Below are 18,147 nucleotides of genomic sequence, written 5' to 3' on the forward strand. Positions count from 1 at the left end.
AAGTTAGATTTATTTTATACTTAATGTCTGCAGTCAGACCTAATGCTGTAATCACATTTCCGCTGTTTGGGATGGCTGCACTTTTTTTCCCCCTCCTACTGCATGATGCTTTTCAGGGAGCAGCTGAGGACAAAAGAAAAGGTTGGGTGAGTGATGACCCTCTCTGGTTGACTGAGGTAACTGCATCTTAGACCATCATGTTTTCAATTGGCATTAGCCTATCCTGATGCTTTGTCGGTGATTTTGGATTTTAAATGTGTCTTTCATGTAAACTAAAGATTATGGTTTAAGAGTTTATCCGACTGCGCATGGTGTCGGCATCTGTCCTTTCATTAGAACGCCTCATTTTGTCAAACACAGTGCAATAGCTCTCCCTGTCGTTGGATGCGTATAATTACAAGGAGCATTTTCACAAAAAGGCTCCCTGGGAGGGAGGATATCTTTTCAGTTACTGATATTTTTAGCTGTGAAATCTGCCTGACAGATCCCCTACAGCAGTAATTCCTAATTAAAAGCGTCACTGCTGCCTTGTGCCAAGGCTTTCAGAGCTTGTCATTACGTAAGTATTGCAACAGAGAGATGTCACATTTAGTATTTGTGTTCAGTCAAGTCAGACAATGAAAACTTACAGTTGGGTGACACTATTCTTGGATGTTTTGTCACATTAAACCGACAGTGGTGCCTTTTTCAGATGGAGACAGGGATGAGCGGTTTTATGTATGTAACCACTGCATCTCTGGGTACTTTTTGGATCTCTACCTGTGACTGCAGCTCAACACTTAAAGGTATGAATGTGAGGAATATGAATCATGCTTTAAACCTGCAACATAGCTCAGGGAAGGAGGTGCATGGCTTGTTGAACCTGAACTGCTGGCAATTTTCAGTGTTGTAACATGAACGTGAGAACAGTAAGGTGTTGTTTTTTATTAAGGATAATTGAGCCAAGTCCCTGTGTTTCCGCTGCTGATGCCAAAATACACCTATGCACAGTTTGACTGTGAGGCGCAGACAACATTGTGCTTCAACAGTCAGCCTTTTATTGCTGCATCTCCCATAGTGTGTCCAATCCAAGCTCAGCCCCAAGTGAGAGAACATATGAGGAACCATTATCACAGATATGGTTTGTGCCAAGAAACAGGGCTAATTGATTTCCTCTGTGTCTTTGTGTCTCCCATGCATTTATCTTCTACATGGAGGGGAGGAGGAAAGAGTGTAAAGAAGGAAGAGAAAGTGGGAGACAGAAAGAGAGGCCGTCAAAGGTCATCCTCCAGGACTGGAGCCGCTCTAACTGTGGGGAGTTACTGCACACACTCTGTGTCGTCATCCGATCCATCTCCACAGACTGGGATTCATCGGGGAGAACACCTGCATTGTGCTGCGCCGTGCTGAGCTCTGCCTGCAAGCTCGCCTGCCTGTCTTCCTGACTGCAGCAACATCTGGCAGAGGAGCAAGTGGATTCACAAAGAACATCTGCACAGCTCCAAGCAGCCAAGTAAACAAATTGTTCTAATGAAAGTAGCCACAGTTCCCAAATACTAGTCTGTATTGTCAACCCCCTATTTTCCTTTAATTTAGACCACATTATGTATTGGCATGGTTTTCCTATCAGCTTCTTGAGGAACATTACAACAGCTTAAAAGACAGATTACTTGTTACAGCTGCTCGATGATATATGACACCCAAATTGTGCTGGATGTTATGTGATAATATAGAAAATATTAACTATGGTAAATATGTGGCAACAAAAGTAAAGTTGATAAGCAATATAATCATTTGAAATAAATTGCACTGTAGTGAGCACTGTTCTGAACAAAAAGAAGCATTCATTCGTTGGGTAATGGCTGAATTTTATACAAAAGTGCACTTTAAGTTGCACATAGCAGCATGCTGTATATTGGATAATAAATATACAATATGAAAAAGATATCCACTGGGTAATAATGCTCTTTCGTTACTTTAACATAAAATTATAGCCCATGCCAAAAAACTTCTTAGTTTTGTTCCCACTGTGCACATTATCAATGAAAAACATCCTCAAATCGACTACATTTTAGCCTAATGACATAAATGGCTGTGTATACCCTTACATAAATATGCATGCACATACACAAACTGTCTCTTGTTCATTTCCATAAAAGAGCCTTGAGACAATACAGAATCTCTCCATTGCAGCACAGTTCCAACAGTGAGACTGCACACTTGAGCAGGAGTGCATACTGTAAGTACTGGTGATTGGCTTGTACAGGCCACGTGACCACAGACTGTAGTCCCCTGCGTTAGGCCACAGTAATTGAGGCTTCCATATGGTATAGATCAGATATAGCCTTCACCACAGCATTCCTTCAGCATCGAGCCTCTACAGTTCTCCTGTTTCCACAATGAAAACTTGCCCAATCAAAACAACTACTACTAGCAAACTATATTATTTGTGCCTTCACTTATATATGTCAGTTATTACCAACCTTTTGTGAAAGGTTTTGTTTTTACTCAGATGAAAAGCTGCACATTTTTGTTTGGCTTTTTTTTTTTTGGAAGCCATCATATTTTCATTTTGTGATACTGGAAATACAGCCCAAGGAGAATAACAATATTTGTGGCAGGTGCTACAGAAGAAAATTGTGTTGCCAGTCTTTGTTGCTGCACAAAACATCCAATTTGGACACCACAATATCCTGCCCACTTTCTATTTGCCCAAATACGTGCAGGTTCATACATTGAAAGTAGGTTGTGGCAATGTTGCAACAGACTTGAAGCCTTCTTCTCATTCTGCCAGAATACAGTCAATCCTCACAATATCATATCATCAGTCAGCGTGCATTTCTGTACATCACAGTACACAGTTACGATAATGTTGCTGTGTTTAATGTCGTGGGGTGAGATCAAGCACAGATAGCAACTTTCATAATTTCTGCTTATAACTCACTATCTTTTGCGTGGAAAATGCATTGTGACGGTGGAGAAATGTTTATTTATTTATCTATTTAAGTTCAGTACCAACACAAAGTTAACAATTAGACAGGAAGCCCTAACATGACGTTGCTTATATGGAAACCAGTCTGCCATCCACCATTCACGCATACGTTAACCAAATTTAACTGAGCCTATTTCTCTTGTAACAAATCCCACGGGGACCTGCACATAGAGCTAATCCACAGACCTTAACCGACACCACTGAGTAAAGGGATTTAAGATCACAGCTTTGGCTTTAGAAGATGAAACAGGAACACCACATTTTCAGGTGCCTCAAGTTCCAGGTTCCATCTTTATATATACAATATATTAACTTTGGGTCCTGTCTACATTTTGCAAGAGTATACTCTGTCATTGTGGGAGATACAGCTGTTTAATAAGTCCCACACAGATCCTGCAAGATTTAAACACAAGTGACCTTCTTACCTTAAGTGTTTCATTAGTCAACTCTTACTGCGTGCACAACAGGATTTTCACCTGAAAATATCATTATATTTTCATTGTTGAGACCCGAGTTATGAGAATTTAATTGAATGGTTTTAGTTTTTGGCAGTTCTGGGAGAAGTACTCACATCCATTTCTGAAGTAAAACTACCAATAACACAATGAGGGGAAAGGGTAGGGGCATACAGAAGTCTACTTGAGGGAAAGGTACACAAGTACTGTCAGCAAGATGTAATAACAGCTTCCAAAGTAAAGGTATTCATTATGGCAAAAAGCCCCTTAGAGCCACCAAAGGGTTGAAAGATTTTATTTCATTGCTATGTGCACAGGTTAAGATTTTGTGTGCACAAATGCATCAGGACTTTAGCACTAGTTCTCCAATAATAGTTTGGTTGCTGGACTAGTTAGAGCTTTGCAGTTCTTGTTGGTGAACTCTCATAAATGCCATATCGCCAGCCTCAATAAATCTAATGGGCCGCGTAATTGGCAACACCTGTGTGGGCTATACGGGGCCTATAATCTGCAATAATGAAACATATTTGAGATGATGAGCATGTGTTTTTGTTTTTGTAAATTCAAAGTAACTATAGCTTTTACACGTAGTGAATATCTGTCTCTGAATTGAAGGGTAGCCGAACTATGATATGGTATTGAATGTAAATACTCAATTACAGTAGGACTATCCAAAAATGTGGTTAATGTGGTTGATGTCCACTTTATTTTCATTGTTCATTGTTCTTCATTGTTATTTTTTCAAATCCTGGATTAACCATTTGTGTGGAAAATGGCACAATTAATGAGCAACCAATTTTAAATATTTACCGTTTTACCATTTAACCCCATACTTATGGACTGTTGGTGAGGTAAATGAGTGGCCCCACTATTTTTGTACGCTTTTTTTTTTATCAATTTATCAATTTGTATCATAATGAATAAATCATTTTAATTTAACATAATCTAAAGGTACAACCCTCAACAGCAACAACAAAAGTAATGATTTTTTAAACACATTTTTTGCATGACATTTTAACAGTTTCAGATGCAGGTCACTTGGAGATTTATAAGATATTTTTTTTTTATTTAATTAATATTTGAAAATAATAATAATTAAAAAAAAAAGCAGCTAACTAGCTAACTGACCAGGTGACCGTTAGCTCCCAACCAGCTGTTAGAAGTTAAAAATGGCGTCGTCAGCCCGTACAAACTGCCGTTAGCAGCTAAGGGTAACAGCATTAGCCAAGTTTTGGTCGTTACTTGTAACATTAACTAGTGTCATTTCGACTGTTACATTTATTATTTTTTAAATTCAACACTGCCGCCGAATATCTGGTCGGTGTGGCCGTAAAGTGCACACTGTCTCTTTAAGGCCCTGTCGGCTGGTCTGTTTCGTATTGATCAAGCCACCATTTTCCAACACACAGCGGCGGCAGCGCTAACACAGCTCCGGCGGCGAGAGAGAGACGACAGCCTCCCCTCTACCTGGAGAGGAAGCCAGGGACCGGGGGCAGTCATGGCAGCCAACATGTACCGGGTTGGAGGTAAGGTGAAGGCGGCGACGGCGGCAGGGGGCAACATTTTAGGAGCTTCCCGTTTTATTTTTGTTGTTGTTATTATTATTTTTTTTTAATATATATATCTATCTATATATATATAGATAGATATATATATGGCGGACTCGCCATGATTCGCCGCCGGTCTTTTACGGATTTACAGCGCCTGGTCCGTCTCTTTCCTTCCCTTCTTTTATTTCCCTAAAGCTGAAACAGCCTTGTGCTTCGCAGATGATGATGATGGTGACTGAGTGAAGAGGAGGATGGTGATGAAGAGTAGTGGTTCGCTTACCGAACTGCCTCGCTCGTTTCTTTTGTGTATGTGTTGTTGTTGTTGTTGTTGTTATTTATATTATCATCATTATTATTTTATTTTTGTAACTTAGCATACCCCCCCCCCACACACACTCCACCTCCTCCTCCTTCTCCTCCTCCCCGAGAACTATTTCAATGCAACGATTGCATCTAAAGTAACGTGCATTGTGTTTGTGTACATATAAGACAACAGGGCGAACATATTGTTTTTAAAAAACAGAAGGGAAAAAAAAAGTTTTGCGTACCATGCAACTGTATCCCGAGCGTCTTTTTCACAGTAATAAGTAACAGGACGAGTGCTTCTCTTAACCTGCACAAGCCCCTGAAGACTTCCAGGGCAGCAGCAGCGGCAGCAAGGAGCGGATGCTTTTGCAAAGAAAGTCCATGGATTTAAAAAAAAAAAAAAAAAAAAAAAAAAGAAAAAGTTCACACTCCTTACCTGCAGAAGCTAAAATCAGCAACAAGAGAAATTTGAGTAAAAATGCTTTGAGAGATTTTTTTTTTTACGCATTTTGAGCATAATATAGTTTATTTTTCTTCTTGTTTTTTGTGCAGGCAGTTCCACTTAATACCTAATTAAGATTTTTGCTTCCCTTCCCACTCATTCTGTGGTGAAGATGTACTGATTCATGTCATGTAGGTACTGTGTTAAAATAGTCAAATCAAAGTTAATGCGAAGTGTAACATAAATAAATTGGTTGTTACTTTTTTTTTTAATGGGTGGGCAAGGCGGGGGGTCTTGTTGCCCTCAATCACTGGATATGAAAGAAAGAAACTCACATGCTCAGTGCACATAAATATCAGTACTGCAGATTTTTCACTTCATCTCAGATTAATGCTAAGGTGTTCACTACATAAAATGTCAAACACCATGTCCCTCAGTGACGTGACAGGTTTAGCTATTCATGGCTTGTCTTAGTGAGCTGGTCACTCTGGTTTTCCATCTTCATACCCATAATCCTTTAAATTTTCCATCAATGTTTCTTTTCACATGATTTTAGTCTACTGTATGTATAATGTGTTTTTTTTTTTTCTTCTTATATTTAGGTCTGTTAAAACGTACCCTTACAAATGCATGTCAAAGAGGAGGCAAGGGAAAGCGAAAGTGACTGATTACGTGTAGAGGAAATATGTATATGTGATGATTGACAATGGTTAAGTAGAATAGGAATGCTGTCACCCTCCTTGGCTTGGTACCTGCATCAAAAATAGCTTGTAGTGGATGTCACAGCCCTCTTATTTGGCCAAATGACACAAGGCCTACTGGAGTGAGAACAGGATTATGTCCAGAGCAAGGCAGAAAGTTAACACTTTATCAGCCAAATGCTGCTGAATTGATCTCTCTTCACTCAGACTCCTACACTTGAGCTAATTCTTTGCAATTTTAAGATGGGTTTTTTTTTCTACAGTCACATTCTCCAGTTTAAAATTCAACTTCATCAAAACAAAAACAAAAACAATTCAGATTATTACTATTACAGTGTTCAATGTGATCACAGTCACTCGCTACATGTTGTCTGCCTTAGTAAGGGAAAGCTGAATCATTGCAATCATATATTAACTTAAAACTATAATGAAAACGCAAAGCAGAAAAATCTTAGTAATTAGAAACCATAAAACTGAGCTGTTTTTCCGGTCACAAAAACTGTATAGATTAAAAACAAGCACAATATCAGCTAAAAGGAAGCATCATAATTGACTGAATCTTATCCTGAGACCAACCCTTGGAAAGATGGCCGCTACGATGCAAGACAATACAGGATCATCTTAGAAAAGCAATGACTTCCCTTGTGAATGAACCCTGGACAAAGCCAGCTTTGCAGGCCTTGATGTCTTTGTTTTTACTGTGCAGGCCACAAGCCACACTTCCGGTGCCTGCAGTGCTTCTTGCTTGTACTTTACCCCATTTCATAGAAAAGTGTTTATGCCCAAATAAAGGCTAAATAATACATCTTATCATCTTAATAGTTGGAAGAGAAGAGAAGCCTGTTCACAAAGTGTTATGTGAACAGGCTACAAAGGTGGAAAGTCTGAACATGCAAAGAGCCACCAATATTTACAGATTTATTCCTTTGACATAGGTGTCTTTTGTGCGAGTCCCGTGTGAACACTGAAATGGGTGGTTTTGCTTGTTTGCAATCATTCCTCCTATCCACACTAGTCATTTTAAGTTTCCATCTTAGTGCACCTGTACATGATGTAAATACAAAAATTGCCTTCACAATTTGTTACAAAAAACATTCCTTAAGTTTATCTGAAGCTAAAGTCAGGCCTAGCAGATACTGAGACTGAGGAGGGGGTTGCAATGGTGGATGAGTGTTACTTCAGGTAGCAGCAATTCATAGAAGTTCAGTTTGAGCAGTCTTACTTAGCATTCGCTGCAACACAACACAATATCAACGTTCTGGACACTCCTGTTTTGTTTTTTTGCAAGAGCCCCTTGCATTGGCACATAAGCTGCCATTCCAAAGGATTGCCCTTCGTTCAACAGATCAAATGGATAGCGTTCATAGTCAGAAGCTTTTGGTACAAAATTCTCTGTGTTTCTCCCAACAGTGTTTATATATTGAGCTGTGGAAGCGCTACTGAGAAGAGCTTGTTCAACCCTCTTATTAGTATCACATAAACTTAATAATGTAGTTTTGCACACAACAATGATTTTGTGCCCCATCGTGTACCTTAAAAGCATGATAAGAAAGAATCTTTGTATGCCCCAACCAGAAGGGATATCACGAGAACCAATATTTAACTAAAACATATTAAATTTTTAGTCAGAGTAGAGACTATTTGCACACTGACTGCATGGAGGTGTGCGAATGTGCATGTGTTAACTTGGTTTTAAGCCTGACTTGAAAATAAGGCCAGTATTCTTTTGATGAGTATTTGTACTGAGGCTGCTGGAAGTGTAAAACTCTTGTGTGGAATGTGCTAAATGTGTTGCAGTGTTTACTGACTTAAAAAGTGACAAACTTTGGTGTCAGGACCCATATTTCTGTTGGCTGGTGACTGTTGAGTATTTTCTCCATACTGCCAGTTATGATTCAGAACCTGCCTAAAGGTGTTGTTGTGTTTACTACTCTACAAACTGACTAACTTACAAACTTTGACAGTGCCCACACATTGCTTGGCTGGTGGCTGGTGTTAATTGCCCACGCTGGCAGTTGCCTCTTTTGCCGATCTGGTGGGTGTACTCACAGAGTGAAGATCTGAGGCTTGTAGCTACCAACCTGCCAGAAAAACGATGGTCAGATGAACAGATACACCACAGCCATCAGATTAATACAACAGAGTGTCCCCATCATCATATTTCATTAGAGTGCAAACTTCACAGTGCACATCCATCCATCACGATTAACAGGATTTGAAACAGACTGGCTGTCTTGTGGCATCTTTGTAGAAACACAGCTGATTGAGATTCAAGAGCTAGCCATCTAAACTGCTCTCAAATATTTCTGAATAAAACCTGCATGTTTGTCAATTAATTGCATTTAAACAAGAGCTAGCTGCAGTAATTGTTGCAGTGAAACTTGCAGATGGGAGTTAAAATGCTAATACATCAAATCCCTCTCTGCTGAAAAGTCATTAAAGGTAATGTTAGAGAGTGCAAACTCAGATTTATTTATGTTTTGACTTCTGACTGTTGAATGTGGATTATCCCTCAGGTCAGGGAGAGTTTTAAGTTTCTGAAAAGTAGAGGTTTATTTTATTTGTGCTGGGATAACAAGGGGAATTGGTAGGATGGATGAATGTTTAAGTCTCACCTTGGATAGATGAGAGAGAGAGAGGGGACGGACGGACGGACGGACGGACGCTGGTGAGGATGTGGACAGGTGTGTCAATGCTCACTTTCTTTGTGTCCTGCCTCTTTGCCCTGTTGTTGAACCCATCCCTTTTCGTTAGTGACGTTCACTGTTTACAGACACCACCTGTACCTACTGAAGTTGTGCAATAAGCCCCAGAACGTAAATTTAATTTTGTGTGTTGAAAATCTTTATGTCCCTTAAATCGGCAATGAAAGTTCAGTAGTGCAATACAGTGGCTTTTCTTCACCTGTTTCCATTTTGATATATTTAAATAATAGAGGTTTTTGCCTGATTAGTTGATTGAAGGGTTTGTCACCAAAACTCACCCTGAATGTATTTCTATACAACACATTATATTGGCAACTGTAGGGGAACAAAGCGACCCACACTGTTGTTTGTTTGTTTGTTTGTTTGTTTGTTTGTTTTTTTTTAGTTTGACTATGAGTGATACTACTTGACTTTAGCGGTGGGTGCATTCCCATCAGGCTTTGCTGCTGGCACACTATATATTGCATGGCAGTAAGGACAGAGTAACTTGCATTACTGAAGCCAGCAGCAGAAAGTGTTGATTCTCTGAGGTGATCACCTCATAGAGTATCTTCTTCTTGATTCATCATTTTGTCTAAAATGTGAGGAGATGGAGGAAAGCACCTAGTATAGTTTCCCAGATGATGCATTCAGATTGCTGCTTTTAGTCGACCAACGTGCTAAAACCCAAAAATATTCAGTTCACAAACAATCATGACAAAGAAAAGCAGTAAATTGTCTCACATGAGGAATTGATGAGCAAATGTTTGGAACTGTTGCTTGAAAAATTATTAAAAGAATGGAAGAAAAATGAAAGCAGTTTCAGATTAATTTTCTGGTTGGTCTGATTTCATAATCAGTCTTCCACATCATTGTAGATCATTGAACCTTTTTTATTGTTTTATTTTGCCTTTGTTGGAAGTGTCTTACTCATTTGCCTACTTTAATATCTTTCAGGCTGTGCCCTTATCTGTGTCTGATAGCTTCCTGTCTCTCTCTCTCTGTCCAAACCCAGACTCCATCAGTTAACTCATGTTTTCCCTCTCTCATCACTGCGTCTCTCTGTCTGTCTCTCTCTGGCCTGGTTTGAATCAGCCCAGCAGACTCTCTCTTTTGGGGCTCAGTAACATGCCTTGATTGGTTCAAACTAAATTCGACTGCACTGTGACATCATAGACGTCGGAGCCATGTGATTGGCTGATTCTGGAAGAGCGGGGGATGGAGAGCATGAGGGTAGGTGGGTGGGGTAATACGCGGGTTGAGGCGGCGGCAGGAGGGCTGATGGGAAATGGAGAGACTGACGCTGTTCAGTGCCTACAGGCCCTCTCCTCTCTCTCTGTCTCTGTTCCTCTTATTTTGAGTTCCTCTCCGACTTGCTTTCCACCAAGCTTCAGCTCCTCACATAGTGGAAACTCCAACATTCAAACATCCTACTCTTGACTGTCACTTAACCGTTTTCTTCTCACTTTCTGTTGCCGGAGGGGACTTGGGTTCGAATGCTTAAGTGATTCCATTCTCAATAACTTCCGTTCCCGATGCCAGGAAAAAGGAAGGCGGTGATATGTGCCCAATATCCCACCTTCACAGTGACTCTGAATGTACCGGGAGACGTGCCGTCACCGGCAGCCAAAAATCTCTTAACGAGTGCCACCAATTCATACCTGACGCCACACCAAACCTGAATGTGGTTCAGCTTGAGGTTGAAATGCTCATGACGCAGTTTGGCTCCAGATTAATGGGCCCTTTAGACCTAACAACTGTTGAAGGCCACAGTTAAGCGTCAACATGTCTCTGCAGTTTGTAATGAGACCTGTCCGCGTTTTTGAGCTTTTTGATAATTCTTTTGAATGTTGACACTTTTATTTACCTTTAAGTAATCTTTTTAATAATTTGTCTTTGACTGTTCGTTTATTTACTTTTGTTAAGTTGGTTATTGGTTTCATATGAATATCAATGGATGAAAATGTAATTTCAACCCCAGTCTCAAAGTTGTTGAGAATCCAGTTTTACCACCAGGGCTCTTTCTGTCTTTTATCTATTAGTTGGTACATTTTATGATTCTTTTCAGGAAAATTCTTAGGTGATTCTTTGGCAATAATTTGAACTTTTTTTTTTTTTTTTTTTTTTAAGCCATAAAATAAAATGGTACTATAAAGTGTATGTCATCATGATGCGAGTTCATCTGAGATTTATAAATAGCTTTTGTCTCTAAGATCAACAATACGAAAGATGAAGAAAAGTAGCCAATCCTTTTTTATACAGTGGAAGCATCAAAAGTTTAGTATTATTCCTTGATTAAGCAAAGGGACAGCATTTGCAGATTATTTAATGATTGTGTAATCGATTAATCAAGTTTCCTGCTCGAGGATGCCTAATCCATGCTCAATAAGAGGCTGGAGTCCAACTCACTTTCCTGGTCCACACTTTTGCAGCCAGTTTGGCCATCACTAGTCACAAATTAATTTCTCTGACTATTGGCCTCTAGTCTGCTGCCCCCTCCATCGGATTTCATTTGCTTCAAAACGAGCAAGTCAGATGTCTTGTCTTCATTTTCTGTCTCAGCACGTCTCAATTTCAAGTTGGCCTATTTGATATTCAGCAGCAGGACGAAGATGTCACCGTTGCAGTGGAGTCTAGTAACAAGCTGGTACGGGGTGAGTGGATAGGCAGGATGTGACGATGTCTCCTCGTCTTGTTGTCAATGTGTTGCTGTGGTTCCCATAAGAAACTGCTATAGAAACTACTCTCCACATGCTCTTTGAACTGATGGTGCTCTGGTTAACCCAAAAGAGGAAGTGTTAATATTTTTTCATGCAATTCTGCGATGCATTCAAACAGTGCATTTGAAGTAATGCAATAATTAGTCTTGAATTAATAATATTACAATATACAGCTGACAGTAATATAAAAATGTCATCAAATTCATGTACTTAATAACTGTGAACTGCACTGGCCAAAGGGGTTGGATTGTCGTCGGTCTCTGAGATTGATTTCTAGCTGTTATGAATTTTCAATTGTCTAAACTGTAGCTTTTTTTCCAGATTGATTTTATTTATTTATTTATTTATTTTTTTGGTCCAAAATGTCAAAAAAGTTCAGATTTTAAACCACAGAAAATATTCTGTTCATTAACCTGCAACATGTTTGATAATTAAAATAATTCTTAGTTGCAACCCTGATTGACAAAGGAATACTATACCTTGCCGAAAAGTTAGACATTCAAGTAATAAGTAGAGAAGTAAATATCAAACTAGTTTCATAAATTTTTCATTGTGAGTTTTCCAATTGCTCTGTTGCATTATTTTCCCTTTATCTGTGTCCATGTTCTGAAAGCATATGTGCCAAAAATAAACACACGATTGATAAGTGTGTTGGAAAAGTGAAAGTGTTTGTAGGTGGATTTTTCCTTTAACTCTGGCAGTAATGGAAATGCAGATATATGTGGATGCCAATGTTGATCCAGGGTGTGCTAACGTGATGGGTGCTTGCTTAAACCAGTTCAAGATACGGGAGGTTCAGGAAATAAACATGAGTCATTGTGTATCATAGTTATGCTGGTGGAATTTCAGTCGATCTTTGGCTTACTCGGTCAAGAAGATGGGGGCCTGGGTAGGAAAGGGGGGGGGGGGGGGGTTTGGTTTGGGTAAAAGAAGGATAGCACTGGCACCAGGCAGCCTACCAAGTGTGGGGTATAATCTGACAGCACTCAGCCAAGACACATGCAGGGCTAAGACCAGGCACCCTACCAAGACTGGGGCCTGTGGGGATATCCTGGTGAGAGCTAAGCCTCCAATGGGTCTGGAGCAGTGCCAGGAGCCACACACAACACAACACTGCAGACATACGCACACACACACGCACAAATGCATAGTTAAGCCCGAGATGCATGGTAAAGCTTGTGCAGTCTCTCATACGCAACCACACAGATGTAAATACATCGTGCATGCAACAACACGTGGGAGGGGTGAAGGGGTAATGAAAAGAGTATTAAAATAAGACAAAAAACACACATGGGCTGAGGAAATACAAGGCTGCAGTGTGAATGGAACTGGTGTGCCAGATTTGGTGTGTGTTTCACTGCGTGAGTATTGGTCTGCCCTCCCTACTACAGTTGGATCTGCTGTGTATGAAAGAAGTCCAATCAGGTTACCTCAAAATTCAGTGTCTGCCCGTGTTGCACTTTTCCTATCGACTAATTTAGTTGTCATAGTGCGGTCCAACTGGAAATCACCCTGAATTTTTGGATGACCTTGCAATGTTTGATTGACATTTATTTTCCTTTCTTTTTCTCCCCATCCTCTTTGCTGTTCCTCTGCAGATTATGTTTATTTTGAGAACTCGTCCAGTAACCCACTGCTGATCAGGAGGATAGAGGAGTTGAATAAGGTGAGTGTGTGTGTGTGTGTGTATGTGTGTGTGCGTGCGCTGCATAGAGCCCAGCCACTCTACAACTGATTTCATGTTTCTTTCCATTGAATCATAGGTAATGTCCAAGTAAAAAGGCCAAACTTCCAGCTTCTCAATGTGAGGATGAGTTGCTTTTCTTTGTCATATATGGCAGTAAACTGAGTCAGTCAAATATTAGTTTGGGCTGTGAAAAATTATTCCTTTTTATTTTTTGACCTATCAAGACAATCAAAATAATTTGCATAAATGAAAATCATTAGTTGCAGTGCACTATTTCCCTTTATGTCTCCTTATCCGCAAGGTTATTTCAGACTTTTGTCAGGATATGTTCTTTTCCTTTGTCTTAGTTTATTGTCAACTGAGAATCTTTGGGGCTTTGTCAATGTTTATACAAAACAGGCAATTGAAAGGGAAACACCACTAAACATGTGAACTGCAACTACCTCAGCCTGTAGTTCTTTTAATAGTCGATCAATTGTCCAAGAACATTTTCAAGCAGAAAAATGTATAGCTGAGAGACTTCAAGTGAATAATTGTTTGTAAGAAGCTAGATTATTCAGTATTATTTGATAAATTCATCATAAGGCCAGTATTGACAATTGTTAGTATAATATTAGGAATAATAATAATTAAGAAAAAGTTAGAATAGAAAGATACAATATTAGTTGATATGATAACAGTTCTAAAATGACTGGCCCAAAGCATTAGAAAGAATATTGTATTATTTTGTCAAAGGTGTGATGATAATGTTACAGAGGAAGGTGATTGGGTAAATCCCAGCCTGCCATCTCATACGGTGTTCATTCAAAGAACCAGAAAAGGAGTCCTGTCCCAGTAGACCAGTTACAGGTGCCTGCTGTCTGTCATCTATCTCAGGCGCTGGATAATATGGAAGCTGTTTAATGTGATTGACACAAAGCTCAGAGTGAGCCCTCTATTCTGCCTGTCACTGTCAGTCCCTCAGCTCCCCAGGGATCTTTGAGTTTCTCTTTCATAAGAGATGTACGTCTAGAATGTATAGACCAGCATGGAGTAGGCCGTACCTGTTTTCAAGGTTCTCTCATTGTCTTCTAATATGGATTTTTTATTTGGGCTTTCAATTTGGTTCAATCAGTGTTTCTGTATTTGTAATGTAGGCTGAAACTAGCAGTAGGCATCTGCACAATGTCAGGTTCAGCAATCTATTGGAATTAATAAGGTATTCACAATTAGTGTAGCAGATTTTTTTATTTATTTTTTTTTGCCGAGCAATGATAGCAACGTTTTAATTATTTGGTTGACTTTTCAAGGACAGAACCATGAACACTCACTCACCAGTCATTACTGTGTTAATACATGCATATTTAGTACTCAGGAGTTGGGCCACACCCAATAGACTTAAAAATGCATCACCTGTCAAAGTACTAAGAACCACCTCAGTGGGTGTGTCCAGATGCAGACAGACTCACAAGGTGAAAACAATACTGTTGCTTTAATATTTTCTAATGGTAGTGGTATGTGTATAATTTTTATATTATATAAAATATATATATATATATATATATTTTATTTTATTTTATTTTTTTTTTGAAATGCAAATTTAGAACCTTTTTAATTTGCTCATCATTAATCAATCATCGTTCTTTTGCTGATTAGGTTTCGTTTATTTCATGATAGTTCTTACTGATATCCCTGAAGTATTGGCTGGTATGACTGTGGAACCGGTGTTAACATGTATTTGTTGTGGTTTTAGAAAGGTTTCAAATTAAACTCTGAACACAGCAGAAATCTGGTGGTGCCTTAAAAAGTTTCTATGAAATTCTGAATTCTCTCACATTTAATTAACTTTGATTCTGCTGTTTGTCACTTCCATTCTTGACAACTTGACAACTTTCACACACAAGGAAATAATTAAGAGATTCCTATTTAATTTTCTGTATTTAAATCAGCTAAAGCTGGATCTGTACTTGTCATAAATTGTGTATCATGCAGAAAAAAAACAAACTCTAAAAAGAAAGTGGGTATACAGGTCAGTAGAAATTCTCTGCATTTCATTAAAAATGTGCTTCATTTGTAAAGATAGAGGTTTTCAGTTTCCTCTCTAAAACAATCTAAAATGAGCACCTTTTCTCTTTTTTCCTTTTTTTTCCCCAAATGTGGAACTGTGGGAAATTGGATTTTAATTATTTGATGATTGGCGCAGCAGCAAGCCTGAAAGAAAGCCCGTCTGCAGAATGTTAAGGAATATGATGCATTCAGTCTGTTTGCTTATTGTCCATCATCTCTACATCCATCTTCCTCTCACATTATACCACTGGAAGGATTCATGACAGAGTTCCTAATCCAATATTCTCAGCCTGTAATAGGTTACAAATGTGATTATCAAAGATATTCAACACTTAAAAGAATTCCAGTTTATCAATATTGTAATTTATACTCTGTTATTTAATTTTCTTTTGTGTGTATGGTGTAAAAAAGAGGTAAAAGCTACTAATCAATTTCTAAATGAACCTTATTGCGTTTTGCTTTTTTCAGGTAGTGTTCAATAAAACATTGTTATGCAGCTCTAAACAGTGCTGCATCAATATACCGATGTGTTATTACTGGGAAGAGACAAATCTCTGGGCTGCACAGACAACCCCCAGCACGCCTTTGCTGTCCTGATAACTGCAACACTTATTGTGATTTTTGTTGAACTGCGGTAGTCTCACACTGTGCTTTCAGCCAAAGTTAAAAAACTAGCTTCATCTATGGGTTTTTGTGTGTGTGTCTGTGTGTGTGCGTGTGTGGGTGCTCTGTGTGTGGCGGCACCACTTGTTGCCGTGGTAACGCCGATTGTCTCTGGTTTACAGACAGCCAATGGGAACGTGGAGGCCAAAGTGGTGTGTTTTTACCGACGCAGGGACATCTCCAGCACACTCATCGCCCTGGCAGACAAACATGCAAGTGAGTGACCGACCGTAACCCACCCAGCAAACGCTAGGCTTGAAGAACACACCAAAAAACTGTTCTGTTTGGAGAAACAGTTATTTTCCACTGCAAAGTTGCCTTCACATTCAATCGAAGATGATTCCCCCTGAACTGTAAAACGAAACTCTTTGTTATGAGGTTTGATCGTGAGACTTTTTTGTGCATCAGATTTGATCAAGAGGTGACAGAAAATTTAATTGAGTTTGTGAGGTGTTACTGAGCTGAGAGAACTAGTACAGAATGCAGCCCCTCCGCTCATAGGTCTGACTTCAGACAGTGTTCGATCTGCTGGTTATGTCCGTGTGACGACACCTACATGTGTCTGTGCACGTGTTTGCTTCTTGTTAAAGCATGGATGTGTAATGTGTAGCATCTACTTGAATGTGGTGCTGTTCTGAAGAGCTTGGAGCAAATCCCGCGCTATCTGGAACAGCTGGCAGCCTTTGAATGGCCAAGCAGCACTGTGTGGCCTTTATAATGTTCTGGGTACCAGGATGTTTTTCACAGAGAAAGGCAGTGAAACAGTGCTTTAAGAAGTGATGACTGAAAAGAAAGAAATGGAAAGACAAAGGTCTAGAGGGAATGAGTTAGTCGAAGGTTTAGATTTCAGCTAACCAAATGGTGTCACTGAAAGGCCAGAGCTGTGCTTGTCTGCCCGGATTGCCTCCCCACTGGTCAGTTGGATATGATGCCTTCAGGGCACTGCCCCAGAGTGCCTGAATTCAGCAAAGAAACAGGGAAGGATGTTGTGGTTTATTCACTTGTTCTTGGACTGGCAAAAAATTGCCTGTTTAACTGTTTTAAAATAGACTGTTTTGACACAGGCTAGTATATTCTTCTCATCTGAACCTTGTAGATTGGTTGTGAAACCTTGTCTGCCAATGAGACATGCTCCAGGTATTGATATATATTTTGATATGAATTTGTTACAGTTGAGGATTTATATAAACTGAATTTATTTATTAATTTATTTTTTTTACTTGAAAGAAGACCTGAGTGTCGGAAGAATTTGCTCGTGTGGTTTAACTCTTGGTTGTCCCATCCGTAATGTAATCTTGGTGGGAAAATACCACCACCCACTACGCACATGCTTGCAGATTAATTTAGCCATCCTTACCAGTTTATTAATATTCTTTTATTATCTTGTACTGCAACGAAGGAAGAGGAGCAAAATAACAACCCGAGTGAATCCTTTCATAATGCATCGTGATTTTCACTCTTGTATGCACACACAAGTTCAAAAGAAAAAATAATAGGGCTGTTCAAATGTGTCAGATGACCTCTTACATATTGCATGGAGTGTTTTCAGATTACTTAAAGATTTTTCCACTTGATAAGGAAAAACATAAGTCATTTCAAACTCAAGGATTGTCAATCAAACATTGTGTGATCATTTTTAAACTCTATATAATAGTATCATAATGTGAATTGTTCTGCGTAGAATAGAGGTGAGCGTACCTCGAAAGAGAATTTGAAGGACCATGCCTAAAGACCAAAGTGTGTTTTAGCTTGTCCTAATGGCCACAATTTACCATGGTTTGGAAATGCAAGCAACATACAATGAATTGTGAAAATGAGAATTATGCTTCTCGTTTCAACCAGCATCCACTGAAACTGAGCTATTACACACAAAGTGGCTGTGAGGGAGAGGATGGGGAGGGGGGATTAAACAGTGTCAACTT

General features: G+C 39.3%; 1 protein-coding gene across 2 annotated transcripts in view; it reads left to right on the plus strand.

Annotated features, from left to right (window-relative positions):
* Positions 1-4,633: 4,633 nt before the first annotated feature.
* The window catches only part of mta1 (metastasis associated 1), a 35,749-nt gene continuing 22,235 nt past the window's right edge, over positions 4,634-18,147 (plus strand). The window contains exons 1-3 of one of the 2 annotated variants that reach the window (XM_029493332.1): positions 4,634-4,952; positions 13,428-13,495; positions 16,348-16,441. In XM_029493332.1, coding sequence (XP_029349192.1) covers positions 4,925-4,952; positions 13,428-13,495; positions 16,348-16,441 — 190 coding nt within the window. In that variant the 5' untranslated portion in view covers positions 4,634-4,924. The remainder of the gene's footprint in view (positions 4,953-13,427; positions 13,496-16,347; positions 16,442-18,147) is intronic. The other variant, XM_029493331.1, reaches the window with a different exon arrangement.

This window comes from Echeneis naucrates, chromosome 22 (genome assembly GCF_900963305.1).
Source record: "Echeneis naucrates chromosome 22, fEcheNa1.1, whole genome shotgun sequence".
Taxonomy (NCBI): Eukaryota; Metazoa; Chordata; class Actinopteri; order Carangiformes; family Echeneidae; genus Echeneis; species Echeneis naucrates.